The following is a 21,527-nucleotide window of genomic DNA, read 5'->3' on the forward strand; positions in this document are numbered from 1 at the left end:
TGCAAACTGATTAACCCCTTGCACCCCAAGTTCCCTTGCCTATGGGCATTTTTAGGCTCTCACTAGGTGATTGCACCGTGTAACACACAGCTTGTATGAATAACTCCCATGTTTGTTTTCCAGGTACTGTATTGAGAATTGACAATGAAAATATGTCTGTCACTACTGTGAATGTAAAACTGTCTCTACTGAAAAGTAAATACATTCAAAATTTCTATCACACCCTTTCAATGAGTAAAAGATGGAGTGGGTGTGTGCACAGACAGTTTCAGAATTACCACGGCAAGAAATATGGGTCTCTTCTGCTCGGTTATCACAGGACTGCTGTTTCCATATGCCTGATGGGCACTGCCAAAGGGACCTGTGCTGCTCACTGCATACAACATGGTCCAGCCACGTGGGACCAGAACCTGCTCCATATGCCAAGTCTCTTGCAACCTGCCCTCCATCCCCACAGTTCAGCTGTTTGCAGACAATTGCTGGGGTGACTCCAGACATCTGATTGGAGCAAACACTGCCCCACGTCCCATTGTAGAAAACTTCCAGCCGCCCAGCACAATCACTGTTGCTCACCAGCCTTAAATCCGTGAATTCTAGAAGGAAGTGCACAAAAAGGGAATTTAAATCGTCTGATTCTGAAATGAACTGGGGTGAAGAGTGAAATCCCAGCGATTGCTCATCCCAAAGTATAGCCACATCATTCTGCAGGAGCAAGTGTCAGAGAGAATCACTCTAAGAATGAGAGACTCTCCTGGACACTATGGACCTATTAGAAATACAATGGTCACCTCTGAAAAGTCACCAGTTCCCAGCAGTTACACACACAGACACCTGCAATACAGCAGTGACTGCCCTGCCAACACTAGAGAAATGCTGCGATATCTCCAATACTCCTGGGTGGGAACCGATGGGAAATGGTGACTTTCTAATCATGACCCCAGTAGGTAGGTAGAAGAGTAGAGTGACCATATTTTCTCAAAGGGAAAACGGTACACCGTAGGGGGGGCCCAACCCCCAAACCTCCTTTCCTCTTCCCGCCCCCAACACGTGGGGCCAGCCTGAACGCACCCTGCCTCCCACCCGTGCGGGGTCAGCGCGAGGCCCCATTCTTCCATCCCACGCGCACAGCGGCCTTGCTGTCCTCCTGCGTTGGGCTAGCGTTGCCACTGTCCCCCCCTCCCCCCACATGTTCCTCTGCACTCCGCTAGGGGGCGTATCCCATTTTTTTGGCAAAACTGTGCACGTGTCCAATTTGCTCTTCCCAACTCGTGATCCGTTGGCAAGAGGAAACGAGAGAAATGCCCAGTTTGCCAAAACAGTCGGGACGGCCAGGGCAGGCTTAAAAAAGAGACTGTCCTGGCCAAAACGCGCTGTATGGGCACCCTATAGAAAAGACAGTGAGGGAGAGGCTCTATCATCCTCGGCTCTCTCTCCTCAAATGTCTGCCCCCTCCATTAAATCCCCTGGTAACCAGGCTCACGTGAGCATTCCCGGACCAGACCTGAGCAGAGAACTCCCGCGTCCTCTTTGTGTCTGCAGTTGTGCTGGCCCCAGCCCCCGGAAGGACAGTCCCAAAGATCGGATTCGTTTCCAGAGCAGTTCACATCGTCCAGCCAGATCTGCCCGGATCCTTCCCCGTAATGAGCACAGACAGTTGCATTGATGGCGCGTCCACATCCCAGTTGTTTGCAGACCACATTGGAGTCTGACAGATCCCAGGAATCATCACAGACTGTCCCCCAGCTGCCATTGTAATACATCTCCACTCTCCCAGCACAGCGACCTGCCCCATTCACCAGTCTGATCCGCCCGCTCCCTGTAGGGATAGATCCCAGCTGTTAATATGCAATATGATGATTATTAAATAGCTTCCATGCAAATCAATGATGATGCTACACTGGCTGAGATATTGAAATGCTTTTTAAAATCTGTCTTCAACAAGAAACACAGAAAAGGAGAAAAGCTGAATAAGGAAATGAGGAATACTTCTTACAGAGCACTATTGATAAACAGCATGTGAGTGTAAGGGCCTAATTCTGAATTCCTTACTCATCGGAGTAATCCTTAAGGGACTCGTCATATGGGTCAGAGCTATTTGTGAGACTAAAGGTTAGCGGAAACAGCCCTTACTAAAAATCTTGAATATTCTCAAACAACTCTTAAAGGATAAGCATCAAGGTGTTCAAGGAATTATTAGGCAATTAATTTATCCAAAACCAAATATTCTTTTCAATTGTTACAGAATGGGGAGGGGGTGACACTGGATGACCAGGTCATGCTAGAGTGCAGTTAGATCCGTTCACTTGTGTAGATTAAAGTAATGGTTAGATGTATACGTGTGTATTCAGATGTTTAAACTTTATGAAAACTAGTGGAATGTTATGGGTATTGTTTTTGCGTGTCTACTGCTGTCATAATGTAATGCCAAACATTTACATGATAAATACACATGTAGCTAAATAACACACCAAATAAATTTTGTGAAATGCTAAGGATTTAAGGACTTTAACAGGAAATAGCCATTCTGAATAAGGTCTGAGGTCAAAAATCTAAGTGCATTTCTCACTCCCTGTCATCAAAGGAAAAGCCCACCTGGGTAGATTGTCAGCTTGTTTTCTGTGAGCTTATGTTCTTATGTGAGAAGAAGAAGATATAAATATGGATTCAAAGAAAGATCCTGTATCTCTGGACTGTCTGGATTCTAACAGAGAAGAATAACTGAATGAGAAGACAGAGATCCCCAGAGTTATTCTGGGTAGCCCTGTGTGATGGGGTGAGCTCCCCACACTAGCCTTGTAAAAGCTGGGTTGGGCCAGGTGGGCCCAATCAGCTAATTACGCTGCAAAGGGTGGAGGTTTAGGCCGGAATCAGCTGGTTAGAGAGAGTCTCACCTGTTCAGGAACAGGTGGGACCTATAAAGCTAGGAAGGTGGCTCTGGGTTGGGCTGTTGGGAAAGACTGCAGTAAGGCAGACAGCAGTCATGCCCTGGGAAGAGGGAGGAGTGTATGAGGGCTGCAGGGAGATAGTCTGTAGTTATTCCCTGGGAGGAGGATTCTTGGGGCTGGCACACCCAGAGTGAGGGCGGGAACCAGAGTATAGGAAGCAGTCATACAATCATAGAAGATTAGGGTTGGAGGCCATCTAGTCCCACACCCTGCTCAAAGCAGGACCAACCCCAACTAAATCAGTCCAGGGAAGGAGCAGTGTGGGCAGAGAGAGGAAGCCCAGAACTGCTGAGCTGTCCCTCGACTGGATCCCAGAGAAGAGGGCAGGCCTGGGTTCCCCTATCAGCCACTGAGGGAGTGGCACCAGGGCAGTGAATGGGAAGACGGCCTAGGACTGTTGATGGATTGAATCCCGTCAGGGGGAACACTGAGTGACCTAGCTGAAGGGCTAAGTGACAAGGAGGATGCTGCAGGTCCTGGAGCAAGAGGAGCTGCAGACCAGAGTGAGAGCGATGGTGTGCAAACTGTGGATGGGCATTGGCCTCAAGAGCTAATCCCCAGAGTAACCAGGAGGAGATGCCAGACTGGCAGTGAGTGGAGTACCTCACGACACCCTGTAAAAGACTTTGGGTAAACTGACAGTTTATTACATCACTGCCACCATTTGGAGTTACAAACTGATTTCCCTGTTATTATATTTTACCTGCTATAGTCTCTCAATAACCCTCCTTCTTTCTTCTTAGCTAATAAACCTTTAGTTATTTACTATAGAACTGGCTGCCAGCGTTATCTTTGGAGGAAGTTCTTGGTGACTGACTGATCCCTTGGGACTGGGAGAAACTTGGTGTGGTGTGATGTTAGGATTAAGTGACATTTTATCACAACTTTCAGTTTGTCTGGGTGGCAGGTTAGGCGGTCTGTGACTCCACAGTGAGACTTGTATAGTGATCCAGGAGTTCACGTTTGTGGTTGGCTTGGTGAATCATAGAATATCAGGGTTGGAAGTGAGCTCAGGAGGTCATCTAGTCCAACCCCCTGCTCAAAGCAGGACCGATCCCCAATTAAATCATCCGAGCCAGGGCTTTGTCAAGCCTGACCTTAAAAACTTCGAAGGAAGGAGATTCCACCACCTCCCTAGGTAACACATTCCAGTGTTTCACCATCCTCCTAGTGAAAAAGTTTATCCAACCTAAATCTTCCCCACTGCAACTTGAGACCATTACTTCTTGTTCTGTCATCTGCTACCACTGAGAACAGTCTAGAGCCATCCTCTTTGGAACCCCCTTTCAGGTAGTTGAAAGCAGCTATCAAATCCCCCCTCATTCTTCTTTTCCATAGACTAAACATCCCCAGTTCCCTCAGCCTCTCCTCATAAGTCATGTGTTCCAGTCCCCTAATCATTTTTGTGGTCCTCCGCTGGACTCTTTCCAATTTTTCCACATCCTTCTTGTAGTGTGGGGCCTAAAACTGGACACAGTACTGCAGATGAGGCCTCACCAGTGTCAAATGGAGGGGAACGATCACGTCCCTCGATTTGCTGGCGATGCCCCTACTTATACATCCCAAAATGCCATTGGCCTTCTTGGCAACAAGGGCACACTGCTGACTCATATCCAGCTTCTCGTCCACTGTCACCCCTAGGTCCTTTTCTGCAGAATTGCTGCCGAGCCATTCGGTCCCTAGTCTGTAGCGGTGCATTGGATTCTTCCGTCCTAAGTGCAGGTCTCTGCAGGCGAAATCTAATGATAGAACACACCACCAGTTTGGGGTATCTGCCCTTGTTTTTTGAGTCTGCCCTGAGTTAGTCACTTACAGTGGTGAGCCACTCCAGACAGCATGACAGCAGGTACCACAACATTAGAGAAAAGTAGACTTGGTACCACTTTATTTTACAAATAAAGGGAAAGACAGGCAAATTGGATCTGTGTGTGTACAATAAAGTCCCAAACACTTAGGGCCTAATTCTACTCTGCTGAAATCAACTGTGAAGCTCCTACTGACACAATGGGAACAGAAATGGGCCCTTAATGTGCTGTAGTTACCCTGCAGTTGGAATGGGCATGAAAACTATCAGTGCAGTAACGTACAGTGCATGATATAGGGACATAGTTAAAATATCTGTTACTTGTTTACTTTTACTGTTGGAACGTACTGTAAATATATACCAGCACAAAGAATAGAATTATCTTGTACAATAGTCATGTACAACCAAGAACAATGAAAAAATCCCATCACAGATTTTTTTTTTTTTTCTAACCTTTAAATGAAGGAAAATTGCAGTTATAGGATTAGGACTTCACAAAGTCACATTATAAAAGCAACTTTGATGTACTTCCTCAGTGACAGAGGGTTAGATCCACAAAGGAACGTAGCTACCTAACTGCCTCTTTATAAATACATAATATATAAATCATTACGTATTTATTGAAGCAGGGACTTGACTCTCCCATATCCCAGGTGAGTGCCCTGGCCACCAGCTAGAATCAATCTCTAGCTTTTTTTCGGATTCAGTGACTGATTATTTGTACAAAGTGGAACATTTCCAGCAGGAGAGACCCACCCCAGCACAGTCTAGAGTGACTAGGGCACTCACCTGCGTTCACGTCCCTGCTCCAAATCAGGCAGAGCAGGGATTGAATGTGGATTTCCCACCTCCCAGTTGAGTGCTGTAACCACTGAGTCACGTGTAAAATGGGGAGATGAGAGAGCTGACCTGGCTTACGTGCCTAGCTCCAGGAGTGGGTTCATGACTGAGGTCCCTGAGCAGAGATAGGTGCCTACCTCTACCTGTGGGTCAGGGGGCTGAGGCTTCGATCAATGGCAGGTTGGCAACAAAATAACTTTGCGTATCTAGGCCCTACTCCCTTCCTTGGCATTTCATTGCTGGCAAATGTCGGTGGTTCCCTGTTCAGCTTTCTGGCTTCTGGTGCCTAACTCTCCCCATGCATTGTACGTGGAGCTGGGCGCGTGACTCATGGCTGAGGATCCCATTCGATGGCAAGGCACCTAGGAGTCAGGCCTTGCAACGCCCAAGGCCTTTGGGGGATCTAGCCCAGAGCTACTATCCATGGCAGCCTTGGTCAAAACAGGTTGTATGTGACTTCCTTTTCTTACTGTTGTTTTCTGATTCAAGACAGCATGTTTTTTATAGACTTTAACATAAAGAAGCCACTAGATACACAAGAGCTGCTTGGTTTCAGAGTAGCAGCCGTGGTAGTCTCTATTCGCAAAAAGAAAAGGAGTACTTGTGGCACCTTAGAGACTAACCAATTTATTTGAGCGTAAGCTTTCATGAGCATCTGATGAAGTGAGCTGTAGCTCACGAAAGCTTATGCTCAAATAAATTGGTTAGTCTCTAAGGTGCTACAAGAGCTGCTTGGAAATTAATCCTTTTCTGATTCAAGACAGCATGTTTTTTTAAGACTTTAACATAAAGAAGCCACTAGATACACTAGAGCTGCTTGGAAATTCATCCTTTTCCCCACAAAATATGAATGACCGTGAATATTTTTCATGTTCCACAAATAAATTTGGGATTTTCATAGATCTGTCAAGTGATTAAAAAAAAATTAACCGTGATTAATTGTGCTGTTAATAATAGAATACCATTTATTTAAATATTTTGGATGTTTTCTACAGTTTCAAATATATTGATTTCAATTACAAAACACAATAGAAAGTGTACAGTGCTCACTTTATATTTTTTTATTCCAAATATTTGAAGTGTAAAAAATGGAAGAAATAGTATTTTTCAATTCAGCTAATACAAGTACTGTAGTGCAATCTCTTTACCATGGAAGCTGAACTTACAAATGTAGATTTATGTACAAAAAATAACTGCATTCAGAAATAAAACAATACATTTCAACTGGTATTCTGTTGTTTAACAGTGCAATTAAAACTGCGATTAATCATGATTTTTTTTAATCTCGATTAATTTTTTTTAGTTAAACGCGTGAGTTAACTGTGGTTAATGAACAGCCCAAGTTTTTCAACTGAAATCTGAACATTTTCAATGAAAACAAACTATTTGAGAAAATTTGTAATCTTATGGTGAAGATTTTTCACAGGAAAAAAGTTTTGATGAATTTTTTTTGAACAGCTCTAATCCATAAAAATATGAGAGAGAGACAGAGAAAGAGGTTGCTATAGTGCACTAACCCTATACCATGGCTATGCTTTGTTCTGTATATAATATATTTTTACTATAAATCGGTCCCAGTTTGAACATCAGATCCACATCATTTCAAGGACTGCCGAGATCACAGCACAAGGTGGGGTGGAGGCAAGCCCTGGAGTGGGTCATGTTCCATTGAACAAGGACAGGATATTTATAAGATTTTCACACTAAGTCACCTGAGCAAACGACACCAACGTCCTCAGCAATTCCTGCCTGGGTTGTTTCAGGCTGGGAGATGTCACAGAGAGTCAGACGAGTTTCATTTCCTCCACATCGGACACTTTTCAGCCCCACGGGGCCCCTTCCTCGCTCAGACATAGGGGGGTTATAAGCTTTCTCAGCGACTCCGCACTGGAGCTGTCTGCACACCACGCTGGCATCGTCCATGTCCCACTGGTCATCCAGCACTCTGCCCCACACACCATGGAGGGAAATCTCAACTCTCCCACTGCATCGGCTCTCTCCATTCAACAGTCTGAGCGCCTCAGAACGACCTGGGCTCACAGAGACAAAAAATATGCTGAATAACACTCCCTGCTGGTACTTCATTAGAAATAATACACAGATGTGATGTGAAACACAGGTTTCTGTGCTGAGTGGAAGGTAACTCTCACCGCTGTGCAGTGATCCAGGGAACAGCCTCTTTCAAGGGTTTCATTTGTCTGTCTACTCAGAAATGCAGGAGGTGATGGAAGGAAAGAATTCCCCAGCTCTGAGATCAGATCTTGCACGATGTGGAGCGCTCTCACCTCCCTAAGGAGTCAATGTGAGTGGAGAGTGCTCAGGAACACCTGGCAGATCAGGCCCCTGGTTTCCAAAATGGTCTGTGCAAAAGTGCTCAGTGGTCACCCCGCACATTGATAGCGTCAGCGCTGTGAGGTAGCTGTGATTTACAACAGGAGTCTAGGGATTGGCCTGCAATGAGCTCACCAAGTGCCCCACTTCCCTGCTGCAATTCCCGGATCCAGACTGCCAGGACACATGGCTCCTTTAAAGAAAAACCTGCCCTGTTTGTCCCCGTTCAATGCACATTGGTGGCCTGCGATCACGGCGTCAGCTCCAAACCCATAAGGAGCTAACACAATAAAGGCTTTTCTGCACTCAGCAAGGATTTTCCAGGCCAGGTCTGCAACTGTGGACGCTTGAGTTACCCTTCTCACGAAGTCTAGCTATTGGCTTGGCTGGAGATGATGCTGGAGAAGAGAGTGACTTCTGGGCAATGGGGAAGAAGATCCCATTTTTTTCTAAACATATATATTTTTCATTTTAAAACTTTGTTCACTGTGAGCACATAAAGATGCTGAAGTTCCTTGTGGGAGAAGCGAAGACCCTTTCTGGTGATTAGGTCATTGGAGATTTGTACAGTGTATGCGGCACCTTACATTTCAAAGGAGCCAAAGTGCTCCCAAAATGTGATCTGTAAACCTGTCAAATCTTCCTAAATATATAAACAGTTATAAGAATATACATACAGAGGACAGTAGTGACTCCATATTTAAAGATGAGATTAGTATTACACTTAAGACAGGTATTTAACTACTCTGTTTTTTATTAAAGTTTTGTATGGTCTGAATCTCACATTAAGACTCCTATACTCTGAGCAGGTGTAAATGAGCCCTTAGGGTTAGTAAGAATTAGGCCCAGTGTAATCTCCCCTTACTTCCCACACAGAATCTCTGTGTCAGTGTGACCCACATTCCTTGTACTGCAGCATTTGACTTTATTTCTCTGACAGGAAGCGAAAGATGCCATGGGGAGGGGACATAGATTTTATCTGGATACTCTGGGCCTCTGTTACGTTATGGGCAACCCCACACTCTAGTCACCCTCTGAGGGCAGAGCTAGAGTGCAGGGTCGGGGGGGGGGGAAGGTTATAAATACAGGAGTTGAAGGGCTTTTATACGCTTGAAAGGCTACAAGGGCACAGCTGCAGCTGTACCTCTGTAGCCCTTTAGTGTAGACCCTACCTATGCCGACCGGAGGGGTTCTCCCATTGCTATAGTTCATCCACCTCCCGGAGAGGTGGTAGCGAGCTTGACAGAAGAATTTTTCTGTTTACCTAGTGCTGTCTACACTGTGGGGGGGGCGGGGTGGTAGGTTGGCTTAATGTGTCACTCAGGGGTGAGGATTTTTCATATCCCTGAAAAAAGAAAAGGAGTGCTTGTGGCACCTTAGAGACTAACCAATGTATTTGAGCATAAGCTTTCGAAAAGAATCTGTTGGTTTCTTTCTTGGGCTTGTCTTGCAGCAGGAGGCTTCTGGCTCTGTTGATCTACACATCTGGCTCTGTTCATCTGTTTCCTTATTTCCTCGTGTGAGTATCGTAGATTTGAGAATGCTTGGTGAAGATCTTGTAGGTGTTGGTCTCTGTCTGAGGGGTTGGAGCAAATGTGGTTGTACCTCAGCACTTGGCTGTAGACAATGGATCATGTGGTGTGTTCGGGATGGAAGCTGGAGGCATGAAGGTAGGCATAACGGTCGGTGGGTTTTCGGTATAGCGGTGGTGTTAACTTGACCGTCACTTATTTGCACCATGGTGTCTAGGAAGTGGACCTCCCGTGTAGATTGGTCCAGGCTGAGTTTGATGGTGGGGTGGAACCTGTTGAAATTGTGGTGGAATTCTTCCAGAGTTTCCTTCTCATGGGTCCAGAGGATGAAGATGTCATCAGTGTAATGTAGGTAGAGAAGGGGCGTGAGTGGACGAGAGCTGAGGAAACGTTGTTCCAGGTCAGCCATAAAAACGCTGGCATATTTTGGGGCCATGAGGGTGCCCATAGCGGTGCCACAGGTCTGGAGGTATATATTGTCACCAAATTTGAAATAATTGTGCATGAGGGTAAAGTTACAGAGCTCAGCAACCAGTTGTGCTGTGGCATCATCAGGGATACTGTTCCTGACAGCTTTTATTCCATCTATGTGTGGGATGTTTGTGTAGAGAGCCTCTACATCCATGTTGGCTAGGATGGTGTTTTCTGGAAGATCACCAATGCACTGTAGTTTTCTCAGGAAATCAGTGGTGTCACGGAGATAGCTGGGAGTGCTTATTCATAGCTATTACAATGTTTTAATGTGTGCATTAAATGTTTGGTTTACTAAGGCCATGTCTACACTGTGAGTGCTACAGTGACACAGAACTTCACTGCAGCTATGTCGCTGTAGTGTGGATGCTTCCTTCAGTGACAGAAGGGGTTTTACTGTTGCTGTGGGTAATCCATCTTTCCAAGTGATGGTAGCTAGATCAATAGAAGAATTCTTCTATTGTTGTCTACAGTGAGGGTGAGGTTGGCATAGTTATGTCACTCAGGGATGTGACTCCTATTGATCTCGTTGATAAATGCTGCAAAGTGCCTAAATCCTTACTGAAAATGAAATGTAGGCTCTTAAACCAGTTAGGCATTGCCATGCTGAATGGAGCAACAGTGAAACAGCTGTAAAAATCTGGGCCTAGCCACTATGGATAGCCATCAGATGACTTGCCATCAATCAGCTATGGCAGTTCTCTGGTGTGGCATGGGGAAGCCGATGAAGATCTTTGGAGAAGCCTGCAGGAAAAAGGACCCCTGCAGTATTTGTGTTGCATTGTAGAGGAGGATCTTCATCAAAGTGCCAGCTGCTCTCACTAAGAGCAGGATCTTTGTGAAAGTTCCCAGCTGGCTCAGAAGCCAAGCTCTGGAGCCATTTGAACGCTTTCCTGAAAACTGGGATCTTTAGCAAAGAAATGACTATTTTTATGAAGTGCTGTGGGGAATTAATGATCTACAAACATACACACCCACTGAGCAAGCTCTGTAGATGAGGGCTGCAGCCCACCAGCACACAACCCAGGATGGGCAACGGGGGAAGCGTTTTGGCCAGGAACACCAGGGCAAACACCTACTTTTCCAGAGAGTGAAATGGGATTGTAATGGCCCCACAGCATGGATGAGATCTCTGCGTTTAGGTTGCTTCTGCAACACCAACCTCAACCTGATGAAGGGCTGAGTCAGCCCTGCTGGGACTGAGGGAATCTGTGAATCACAAATCCCAGGTTTATAGCACAGAGCCATTCTCTCCGGTTCACTCTAGCCTCGTGCTAGGATCCACCTCGCCACCCCTTACTGCACCTGGAGGTGTCTCTGATCTGGGGAACCTAAACAAAGAGAGCAACATTCCGATACCCCTACTTACCTTGCGTACTGTAGTCAATGGGACGACTCATGATGATCCTAAGCTGGCCTATAACCTGCACTATAACTAATACACACACATATATATTAAACTTACCTGAGCAAATAACACTGGCCGTGTCTCTGGGGGAGCAGGCTGGGTTGCCCAGGGCCATGCGAAAACAATCCCACAGACAGGGTTCAGTCCCTTCACAATGAAAAGTGTCGCTCCATACGGTTCCGCTCCCTTCCCCGAAATGGGCCCCTCCCAGGATCGACTCGGCATATCCACAGTTCAGCTGATGGCAGAGGACGTTGGCATCTTGCAAATCCCAGTGGGAGGCACAGAGGCTTCCCCATGTGTCTCCATGTCGGATCTCCACTCTCCCGGAGCACTCGGTGCCGTTCACTAACCTGCCGCCCAGGCACCCTGAGCACAAGGGAAAGTGAGTGTCGAGGAGGTGCAGTGATCAGTGTTAACGGCAACGGCAGGAAGGGGAGTAGGGAACAGGAAGGGATTGTTGCTCGTGATCAATTCTAGCAGTTACCCTGTGGGGGCTGTGGGACTATTCTACACCTGCATATTCACAAACTGATAATCGATCCACGTCAGTTAGTGCGAAGGGAGGTCCAGGGACCAGAATTTGGCTTCCTTGGTACATTCCATACTCAAGGCACCACAAGCATTTCACTGAGGGATCAGTTCCAGCAGACTTGGCTGGTGCAGGGACAGGGGGCCAAATTATGGGCCAGTCCCCACCTGGTGTAAATCGGCATAGCCTCACTGAGCCCAATGGAGCTTGGCAGATTGATACACTGTGAAGATCTGGCTGAGGCTGTTCCCCAATCCTTTTCTTTCCCCCTGCAGCTGCTCACCTGAACACACCACGCTGGCTTCACTCCCAGGGGGACACTCAGTTGTGCCCAGCGCAGTAACAGGACAGTCCCTCAGGCGGGATTCATTCCTCTCACAGACAAACGTGCCGTTCCAGACAGGGCCATCTCCTGTGCCAAAGAGCTGCCTGGCTGGAATCGACAGGGCGAATCCACAGTCAAACTGCTGGCAGAGGGCGTGGGCAGCCTGTAAATCCCACTGGGAGTCACAGAGGGTTCCCCAGGCACCTCCGTGGCGAAGCTCCACTCTCCCCGAACACCCTGTGCTGCCGTTTGCCAGCCTGTACCCGCCGTACCCTGAGAAGAAGGAGAAGGGAGATCAAAAGGACATTTCTCTTGCACAATTGTATCCAAAGATGTGACGAAGGAGCCCCAGTGACCTGGGATAATTAACTAATAATTACTTCCCAGTTTACTGGGCACTTTGTAAATGAGGATGTTCAGATGTGATTATCAGGTTCTTTCAGTGCAGGCGTTATTGCTCATATCTGCCCTTTGTGGGAAGTCACACAGCACGCACCAAACTCCTCCTTGGCATTTACTGCTCTGGGGTCAGGGTCATGCCTGGGACAGATTGTCTTTAGCTGAGGCCAGTCTCTGCTTTGGTTGTTCCAGAGTGCTGGTCAGGAGTCTGGAGCGGCTGCCCCTAAGTTATCACACAAATCCCACGTGAAGAAACTGGGGTTCTCATGGGTGCTGAGTCCCAGGTTATTGGAAGCTTATTGAATCAGAACAGTTGCACTCAGGAGTCTGACTGGGAATAACATACACAGTGGTGATATTCTAGCTCAGTGACAGCTCTGCAACAGTTAAGGTTGAGACCAGCTTTCCTTCAAAGCTAATTTTTTCTAAGTGCTCTAATATCTGCTTGATTGATTGGATTGGATTGAAATACAGTATTTCACATAGGAGCACAGGGCTGTATTAGTAATCCAAATGTGGGGCCATTTCTCCAAGGGGTTTCCGAGATACAGCTCCCAGGAAGGAAATAAAACAGCTTATATTAAAGTTGACAGATTCGGGCATTTTATTTTTGCACACAGGTAGAGATCAAACCAAGGCGCAGATCATTGCACCAGGGTCTCAGACACTTGAGGGTTACCCCCAACAGAGGATATGGCATCCACCCGCCTTTGGGGGAAATCAAATTCAGATGTTATTTCAAAACGAGCCTGCTTCTCCAGTTAGGGGCTTGCGAAGGATTGTGCGCCTCCACACACATCTAACGGACTCCACTGAGCATGTGCAGCGAGAGAGGATAGCTATCTGGAAACCCGACAATCCAGCATGAGATGTGGGTGGCTTTGAGGGTAAATTGTGGCCTTTACAGCTAGGCACCCCCACCCCGGCACTGTGAGCACAACTCCCGCTCAGAAAGGAAACGTGATGTTAAAAAAGCAGGTTTATTGCTCCAATTGGTCTCTCTCATGGGGGATTTTGTTTGGTGTAAATATAATCTGAGTGCAGCAACATATTCAGAATGTGCTGAAATTGCTTTTGAAAAGAAAACAACTTCCAAATGTGAATGCTGACTGGGAAGGGTAGGGGGGATCAGGGGTGCAAGAGTAGGTGGTAAGAGGGGGAAATGTTTGGGTTTTCAGCCAGGGATGTGCTTATTATGGGGAGAGAGACAAATGGGAATCGGTGGTAGGGGAGAGAAGAAGTTGCGGGGTGGGCTCAGGGAAGGAGGAGAGTGTGAGGATTGGGAGAGGAGGAAGGGAAAATACATGAGGGGTTACAAACTAGGAAGGGTAGCAGAAAAAGTTGAGGGGTTGAAGTAAGGCACATCAGCCATGAATTCTCCCCTTCCGTGTGTGTGCTGCAATCTACGGGAGCCCTATCCCTTTGCAGGCCCTGGGAGCAACTATACAACCACCATTATCCCCATTCCATTCTAACAAAATGTACAGGACAAGGAGGAGCACTGAGGAATCACATAGCAACCTTGTGGCCCAGTGGAAAAACCACTGGACTGGGACTATCCCCAGCTTTGCCACTGGCTTGCTGTCTGACCTTGGGCAAGTCTGAGGTTCTGAGCCCCAGAAGGTGGTGAGAGGCAGACCAGCTGAAAGTCTCTGGGCAAAGATAAAAGCCGGGAAAAATAGTGGTGATGTAATGGTAGGGGTCTTCTATAGACCATCCGATCAGTAGAAGAAATGGATGAGGCATTTCTACAACAAACATAAATATTCAAAACACAAGACCTGACAGTAACAGGGGAGTTTATCTACCCAGACATCTGTTGGAAAAGTAATAAGGCAAAACACTAAATGTTCAATCAGTTCTTGGAATGTGTTGGGGAAAACTTTTTGTTCCATAAAAGCAGAGGAAGTAACCAGGAGGACCGACATTTCAGACTAGATTCGGACCCAGAGGGAGGAATTGTTAGTGAATCAGAAGGTGGAAGGCAACTTGGGTGAAAGTGACCATAAACGATAGTTGTCATGATTCTAAGGAAAGGAAGGAGTGAAAGAAACAGAATAAGTAAAAAGGACTTCAAAAACTCCAGACTTTAACAAACATAGTGAACGGATAGCTAAGTTCCCCTGGGAAGAAAATCTTAGGGAAAAAAGGAAGTCAGGAGACCTGACAGTATCTGAATATGAAAGACACAACTGCAAAGTATCCTGATGTGAAGGAAAAACAGAAAGAATCGTAAGAGAACATTATGGCTCCACAGGAGCTCTTTAAGGACTGAAAATCAAAAAGGAATCGTACCGAACGTGGAAATGTGAAACACTTGCTAAGGATGAGCACAAAACCACAGCACCAGTATGTCGGGACTAAATCAGAGAGGCTAAAGCACAATATGAGTTACACCCAGCAAGAGACATAAAAAGATAATACTAATAAGAAGTTCTCTAAATACATTAGGGGGTAAGAGAAAGATGAAGTAAAGTACAGGTCCTCTACTTAGTTAAAAGAAGAGCTAATAAGGGATGATATCAAGAAGGCTGAGGTGTTTAATTTCTATTTTGCTTTAACCTTTACTAAATAGGTTAATGGTGAGCAGATACTCAACACAATTAATATTAACAGTGAGGGGGAAGGAATGCAAACCTCACAGAAATTAAGTCGACTGTCCCCACAGATACACTGCACACACACTAGCCTGTCAGCCTGTAGCCCTGAATTTGACATTCCTGCCTGTACCCCACAATTGGACAGCACTGGAGTCAGTCATTTTGTATGTTCAACCACTGCCAGCTGAAACCCAAACATCACATAGCTAATAATAGTTTAATGACCCTGAGAGGCAAGGCCAAATAGCTACATGCTTGCAGTTTTTCTAATCAAAATGGGAGAATACAATAAAAAATAAACGTACTGTAAAAATAGAAACAAATGTTTGGGCAACCGACCTTGGTTTCAGGTGCCTCTAACATGTAAGCTTTATCACTGTTATAACCAGGAATATTTTCCTAATAAAAATAATGAATTGTTATTGGCTGTTGCTGGGGAAATTATTAGCCCATTAGAGGCTATTATGAGCTGTGTGCTTTATCCAAAGAAAATTTACAAAAAAAATTATTTAGAAAGTGTGCTTTGGAGCAGTCTGGGGAAGCTTTCCTTTTGGCAAGGATTTTACACCTAAGTTCCGCAATAGTCAGATGGAAGGAGGGGGCCCCCAGTAGCTTGGCTGTTAATTTCTTGAGACCATTTCAGACTTTTTAGATAACTGTAAATATTTGGAATGCTCTGCACCCTACTGCTACAGCATACATAGTGTGCCCATGCTTGAAACCCAATAAAGCAGTTTTAGGTAAAGCACTCTGGTTTGTATCAATCATTTATCAGACAGAGGAGTTATGGCCATATTATTTTTTTCTTGAAGAAAACCAGTTAAATTACCACTGATTTGGGTTCTAAAACCCCTGGGTAGCAAGCCCAGTTGAGGACACACTCTTTACCTTAACACACAGCATGGAGCTGATTTATGGTAAAACCACGAATAAGTTTATTAATAAAGAACATAGATTTAAATGATACTAAGCAGAGATAACAGAAGCAGAAAATGCTTACAAACAAAACAAAATACCACACTTTCTAGTGTCTAAGACTTTACTTTAGCAAACTATGATCTTTGCCTCAACAGCTTTCTCACATCTAACTGCCAGCATCTCCAAGCCTTCCGGCAGGAGGATCCAACGTTCACGGAATTGGAGGGTGCTGTCCTCTTTGCCCACTAAAGGATGGGTAACTAACGAGTTTTCTCCCCTTCTTTGTATACTCTAGTAACCTTTTGAAATGTGTTTGTCTAAAGTGCCTCCCCAGATAAATTTCTTCTCCTTTGCTATTTGACTCTTCCTAGTGACTTCCCATCATCCTCTTGGCTCATATGTAACATAATTTCCACTGTCTCTGGCCTCACCTTGCTCAGTTTACATTGGAGACACAGGCAAACAGGTAAAACAATATCCCTTTGTCTAGGACAAACTTGTTTCTCAAGTCTGTCCCCAAAACATATTTTAGGAACATCTTTCCATCACACAGACATAACTCTACTCGCCATCTGTATATACCTCACACAATGATATCCATAACCAGCATGTCTCCAGTTTTTATATGATATCTTACCCAAGTGAGCTGTAGCTCACGAAAGCTTATGCTCAAATAAATTTGTTAGTCTCTAAGGTGCCACAAGTCCTCCTTTTCTTTTTACCCAGTACACTGTTATAGTACAATAATACTGTATACAAACAGTTGTTTCAACTGCTTATTCTTTGGGTTTCAGGCCCCTTGTTCTCCCCTTGGGGTGGCTGGACCCTGATTGTCACACAAAGATACTTAAGGATCTAGCTGAAGCACTGGTGGAACCGTCAGCCATGATATACAGACAGCTGCAGCGGCACAGGAGCCAGCAAACAGAGGTAAACAGGGGAGTTTGAAAGGGGAGTTTGTCTTGTGGTGCTTGTTCGGAGTTTGTTTTTGCTGTGGGGAGTGGTGTTTTGGTGTGGTTTGTGTTTCCCAGATTAACAGGATTTAGGTGGGAAGGCTATGCCAGATACAGAGGCAGCAGTGGGAGTGACCCATGTTGGGGAGGACACAACGAAGATGACTGGATGTGGAAGCTGCGGTATGTACATGATCCTGGAGGGGGTACCTGGTAAGAGTTTTGTCGGCATGAAATGCCGTCTGATAGAGCTGATGGAGGAAAAGATCCGAGGTTTGGAGATGCAGGTGGAAAGTCTGGTTGAGTTTAGAAAGGGGTTTGAGCAGATTATGGAGCAAAGACATGAGATATATGAAGGGAAAAGCTCAGACTTACAGATGGAAGCAGGACTGAGGAATTCTGAGGGGAGACTGCTGGGTGAGGAAAGTGGTCAGTGGAAGTATGTGACTAAAAGAACCAGGCAGAGGAAAAGAAGAGCTAGTGAAGGAGAAATAGAGCTCAAGAATAGGTTTGTGGAGTTGGAAAATGAAGAAGAGGCTCAGCAGGTAGTCACTGAAGGTAGAAGGGCAAGGAAGAAGAGAAGAGCGGCTAGTCCTATAGGAAACGGGGAAGAGTCAATGGAGACTACACCAACTATGAGCCCCAGGAGGATATGGGATAGATTGCAGAGGATTGCAAGGGAGAATAGGAATGGAAAGAACTTGCAGCCAGAGGGAACAGGGGATAGACTGGAGAATAGCACCGTCACCAGGAAAAGGCAGGTCTATGTGAGCGGGGACTCTTTACTGAGAAGAATAGACAGGCCTGTAACCAGAGCTGATCCAGAGAATAGAAGGGTGTACTGTCTTCCAGGTGCTAAGATACGGTATGTAGACCTGAAGTTGAAAAGGATCCTAAAGGGAGCAGGAAAGAATCCCCTAATTATCCTTCATGTGGGAACAAATGTTACGGCTAGATTCTCGCCGGAAAGTATTAAGGGAGACTATGCTAGGCTGGGGAAGATGCTGAAGGAAATCGAGGCTCAGGTGATCTTTAGTGGGATTCTGCCTGTTCCTAGAGAAGGGCAACAAAGGGGTGACAAGATTATGACCATCAACAGATGGCTTAGGCAGTGGTGCTATAAGGAGGGCTTTGGGATGTATGGCCACTGGGAGGCATTCATGGACAGAGGACAGTTCTCTCGGGATGGACTTCACCTGAGTAGGGAAGGAAATAGACTTCTAGGATGGAGGCTGGCACAATTGATTAAGAGAGCTTTAAACTAGGAATCTGAGGGAGATGGTTGAGAGATGTCCAGATAATCTCCACGCTGGATTTTAGCATTGAGAGGGAAGAAAACGAAGTAAGAAAGGATACAGCCGTGGGTAGGAGAATGGATATAAGGAGGAAGGGCAGTGTGAATACCAGTCTAATAGGTTATACTGGCTGTAGAATGACCGTGCCTAATTGGGTACAGAATGTGAGTGAGGCCAAACAGGAAAAATTAAGATGTTTGTACACCAATGCGATGAGCCTAGGTAACAAAATGGAGGAACTAGAGCTACTGGAGCAGGAAGTGAAACCAGATATTATAAGGATAACAGAAACATGGTGGAATAGTAGTCATGACTGAACTATGGGTATTGAAGGGTATGTGCTGTTTAGGAAAGACAGAAATAAAGGCAAAGGTGGTGGAGTAGCTTTGTATATCAATGATGAGGTAGACTATAAAGAAATAAGAAGCGATGGAATGGAGAAGACAGAGTCCGTCTGGGCAAAAATTACATTGGGGAAGAAAACTATTAGAGCCTCCCCTGGGATAGTGCTTGGGGTGTGTTATAGACCGCCAGGATCTAATTTGGATATGGATAGAGCCCTCTTTAATGTTTTTAATCAAGTAAATACTAATGGAAACTGCGTGATCATGGGAGACTTTAACTTCCCAGATATAGACTGGAGGACAAGTGCTAGTAATAATAATAGGGCTCAGATTTTCCTAGATGCGATAGCTGATGGATTCCTTCATCAAGTAGTTGCTGCACCGACTAGAGGGGATGCCATTTTAGATTTGGTTTTGGTGAGTAGTGAGGACATCATAGAAGTAATGGTTGTGGGGGACAACCTTGGTTCAAGTGATCATGAGCTAATTCAGTTCAAACTGAACGGAAGAATTAACAAAAATAAATCTGCAACTAGGGTTTTTGATTTCAAAAGGGCTGACTTTCAAAAATTAAGGAAATTAGTTAGGGAAGTGGATTTGACTGAAGAACGTATGCATCTAAAGGCAGAGGAGGCCTGGGATTACTTTAAATCAAAGCTGCAGAAGCTATCGGAAGCCTGCATCCCAAGAAAGGGGAAAAAATTCATAGGCAGGAGTTGTAGACCAAGCTGGATGAGCAAGCATCTCAGAGAGGTGATTAAGAAAAAGCAGAAAGCCTACAGGGAGTGGAAGATGGGAGGGATCAGCAAGGAAAGCTACCTTATTGAGGTCAGAACATGTAGGGATAAAGTGAGACAGGCAAAAAGTCAAGTAGAGTTGGACCTTGCAAAGAGAATTAAAACCAATAGTAAAAGGTTCTATAGCCATATAAATAAGAAGAAAACAAAGAAAGAAGAAGTGGGACTGCTAAACACTGAGGATGGAGTGGAGGTGAAGGATAATCTAGGCATGGCCCAATATCTAAACGAATACTTTGCCTAAGTCTTTAATAAGGCTAAAGAAGATCTTAGGGATAATGGTAGCATGACAAATGGGAATGAGGACATGGAGGTAGATATTACCATATCTGAGATAGAAGCAAAACTCGAACAGCTTAATAGGACTAAATCGGAGGGCCCAGATAATCTGCATCCAAGAATATTGAAGGAATTGGCACATGAAATTGCAAGCCCATTAGCAAAAATTTTTAATGAATCTGTAAACTCAGGGGTTGTACCGTATGATTGGAGAATTGCTAACATAGTTCCTATATTTAAGAAAGGAAAAAAAAAAGTGATGCAGGTAACTACAGGCCTATTAGTTTGACATCTGTAGTATGCAAGGTCTTGGAAAAAATTTTGAAGGAGAAAGTAGTTAAGGACATTGAGGTCAATGGTAATTGGGACAAAATACAACACGGTTTTACAAAAGGGAGATCGTGCCAAACCAACCTGATCTCCTTCTTTGAGAAAGTAACAGATTTTTCAGACAAAGGAAACACAGTGGATCTAATTTACCTAGATTTCAGTAAGGCGTTTGATACCGTGCCACATGGGGAATTATTAGTTAAATTGGAAAAGATGGGGATCAATATGAAAATTAAAAGGTGGGTAAGGAAATGGTTAACTGGGAGACTACAGCGGGTCCAACTGAAAGGTGAACTGTCAGGCTGGAGGGAAGTTACCAGTGGAGTTCCTCAGGGATCAGTTTTGGGACCAATCTTATTTAACCTTTTTATTACTGACCTCGGCACAAAAAGTGGGAGTGTCCTAATAAAGTTTGCGGATGATACAAAGCTGAGAGTTATTACCAATTTAGAGAGAGACCGGGATATCATACAGGAAGATTTGGATGACCTTGTAAATTGGAGTAATAGTAATAGGATGAAATTTAATAGTGAGAAGTGTAAGGTTACGCATTTAGGGATTAATAACAAGAATTTTAGTTATAAGCTGGGGATGCATCCATTAGAATTAATGGAGGAGGAGAAGGACCTTGGAGTATCGGTTGATCATAGGATGACTATGAGCCGCCAATGTGATATGGCCGTGAAAAAAGCTAATGCGGTCTTGGGATGCATCAGGCGAGGTATTTCCAGTAGAGAAAAGGAGGTTTTAGTACCGTTATACAAGGCAGTGGTGAGACCTCACCTGGAATACTGTGTGCAGTTCTGGTCTCCCATGTTTAAGAAGGATGAATTCAAACTGGAACAGGTACAGAGAAGGGCTACTAGGATGATCCGAGGAATGGAAAACCTGTCCTATGAAAGGAGACTCAAGGAGCTTGGCTTTTTTAGCCTAACTAAAAGAAGGTTGAGGGGAGATATGATTGCTGTCTATAAATATATCAGAGGGATAAATACCAGAGAGGGAGATGAATTATTTAAGATCAGTACTAATGTGGACACAAGAACAAATGGATATAAACTGGTCATTGGGAAGTTTAGACTTGAAATTAGATGAAGATTTCTAACCATCAGAGGAGTGACGTTTTGGAATAACCTTCCAAGGAAAGCAGTGGGGGCAAAAGACCTATCTGGCTTTAAGATTAAACTCGATAAGTTTATGGAGGAGATGGTATGATGGAATAACATGATTTTGGCAATTAATTGATCTTTAAATATTCATGGTAAATAGGCCCATTAGCCCGTGATGGAATGTTAGATGGGGTGGGATCTGAGTTACCACTGAGAATTCTTTCCTGGGTATCTGGCTGGTGAATCTTGCCCATATGCTCAGGGTTTAGCTGATCGCCATATTTGGGGTCAGGGAGGAATTTTCCTCCAGGGCAG

At 45.0% G+C, this 21,527-nt stretch overlaps 1 protein-coding gene across 1 annotated transcript in view; it reads right to left on the reverse strand.

The window, feature by feature from the left end:
- LOC144268632 (scavenger receptor cysteine-rich type 1 protein M130-like) overlaps positions 1-21,527 on the reverse strand; it is a 62,797-nt gene that overhangs the window by 13,714 nt on the left and 27,556 nt on the right. Inside the window, exons 5-9 of the mRNA XM_077823748.1 lie at positions 12,147-12,461; positions 11,389-11,700; positions 7,302-7,619; positions 1,502-1,816; positions 279-593 (exon numbers count right to left, since the gene is read on the reverse strand). Coding sequence (XP_077679874.1) covers positions 279-593; positions 1,502-1,816; positions 7,302-7,619; positions 11,389-11,700; positions 12,147-12,461 — 1,575 coding nt within the window. The remainder of the gene's footprint in view (positions 1-278; positions 594-1,501; positions 1,817-7,301; positions 7,620-11,388; positions 11,701-12,146; positions 12,462-21,527) is intronic.

This window comes from Eretmochelys imbricata, chromosome 1 (genome assembly GCF_965152235.1).
Source record: "Eretmochelys imbricata isolate rEreImb1 chromosome 1, rEreImb1.hap1, whole genome shotgun sequence".
In the NCBI taxonomy this organism is placed as follows: domain Eukaryota; kingdom Metazoa; phylum Chordata; order Testudines; family Cheloniidae; genus Eretmochelys; species Eretmochelys imbricata.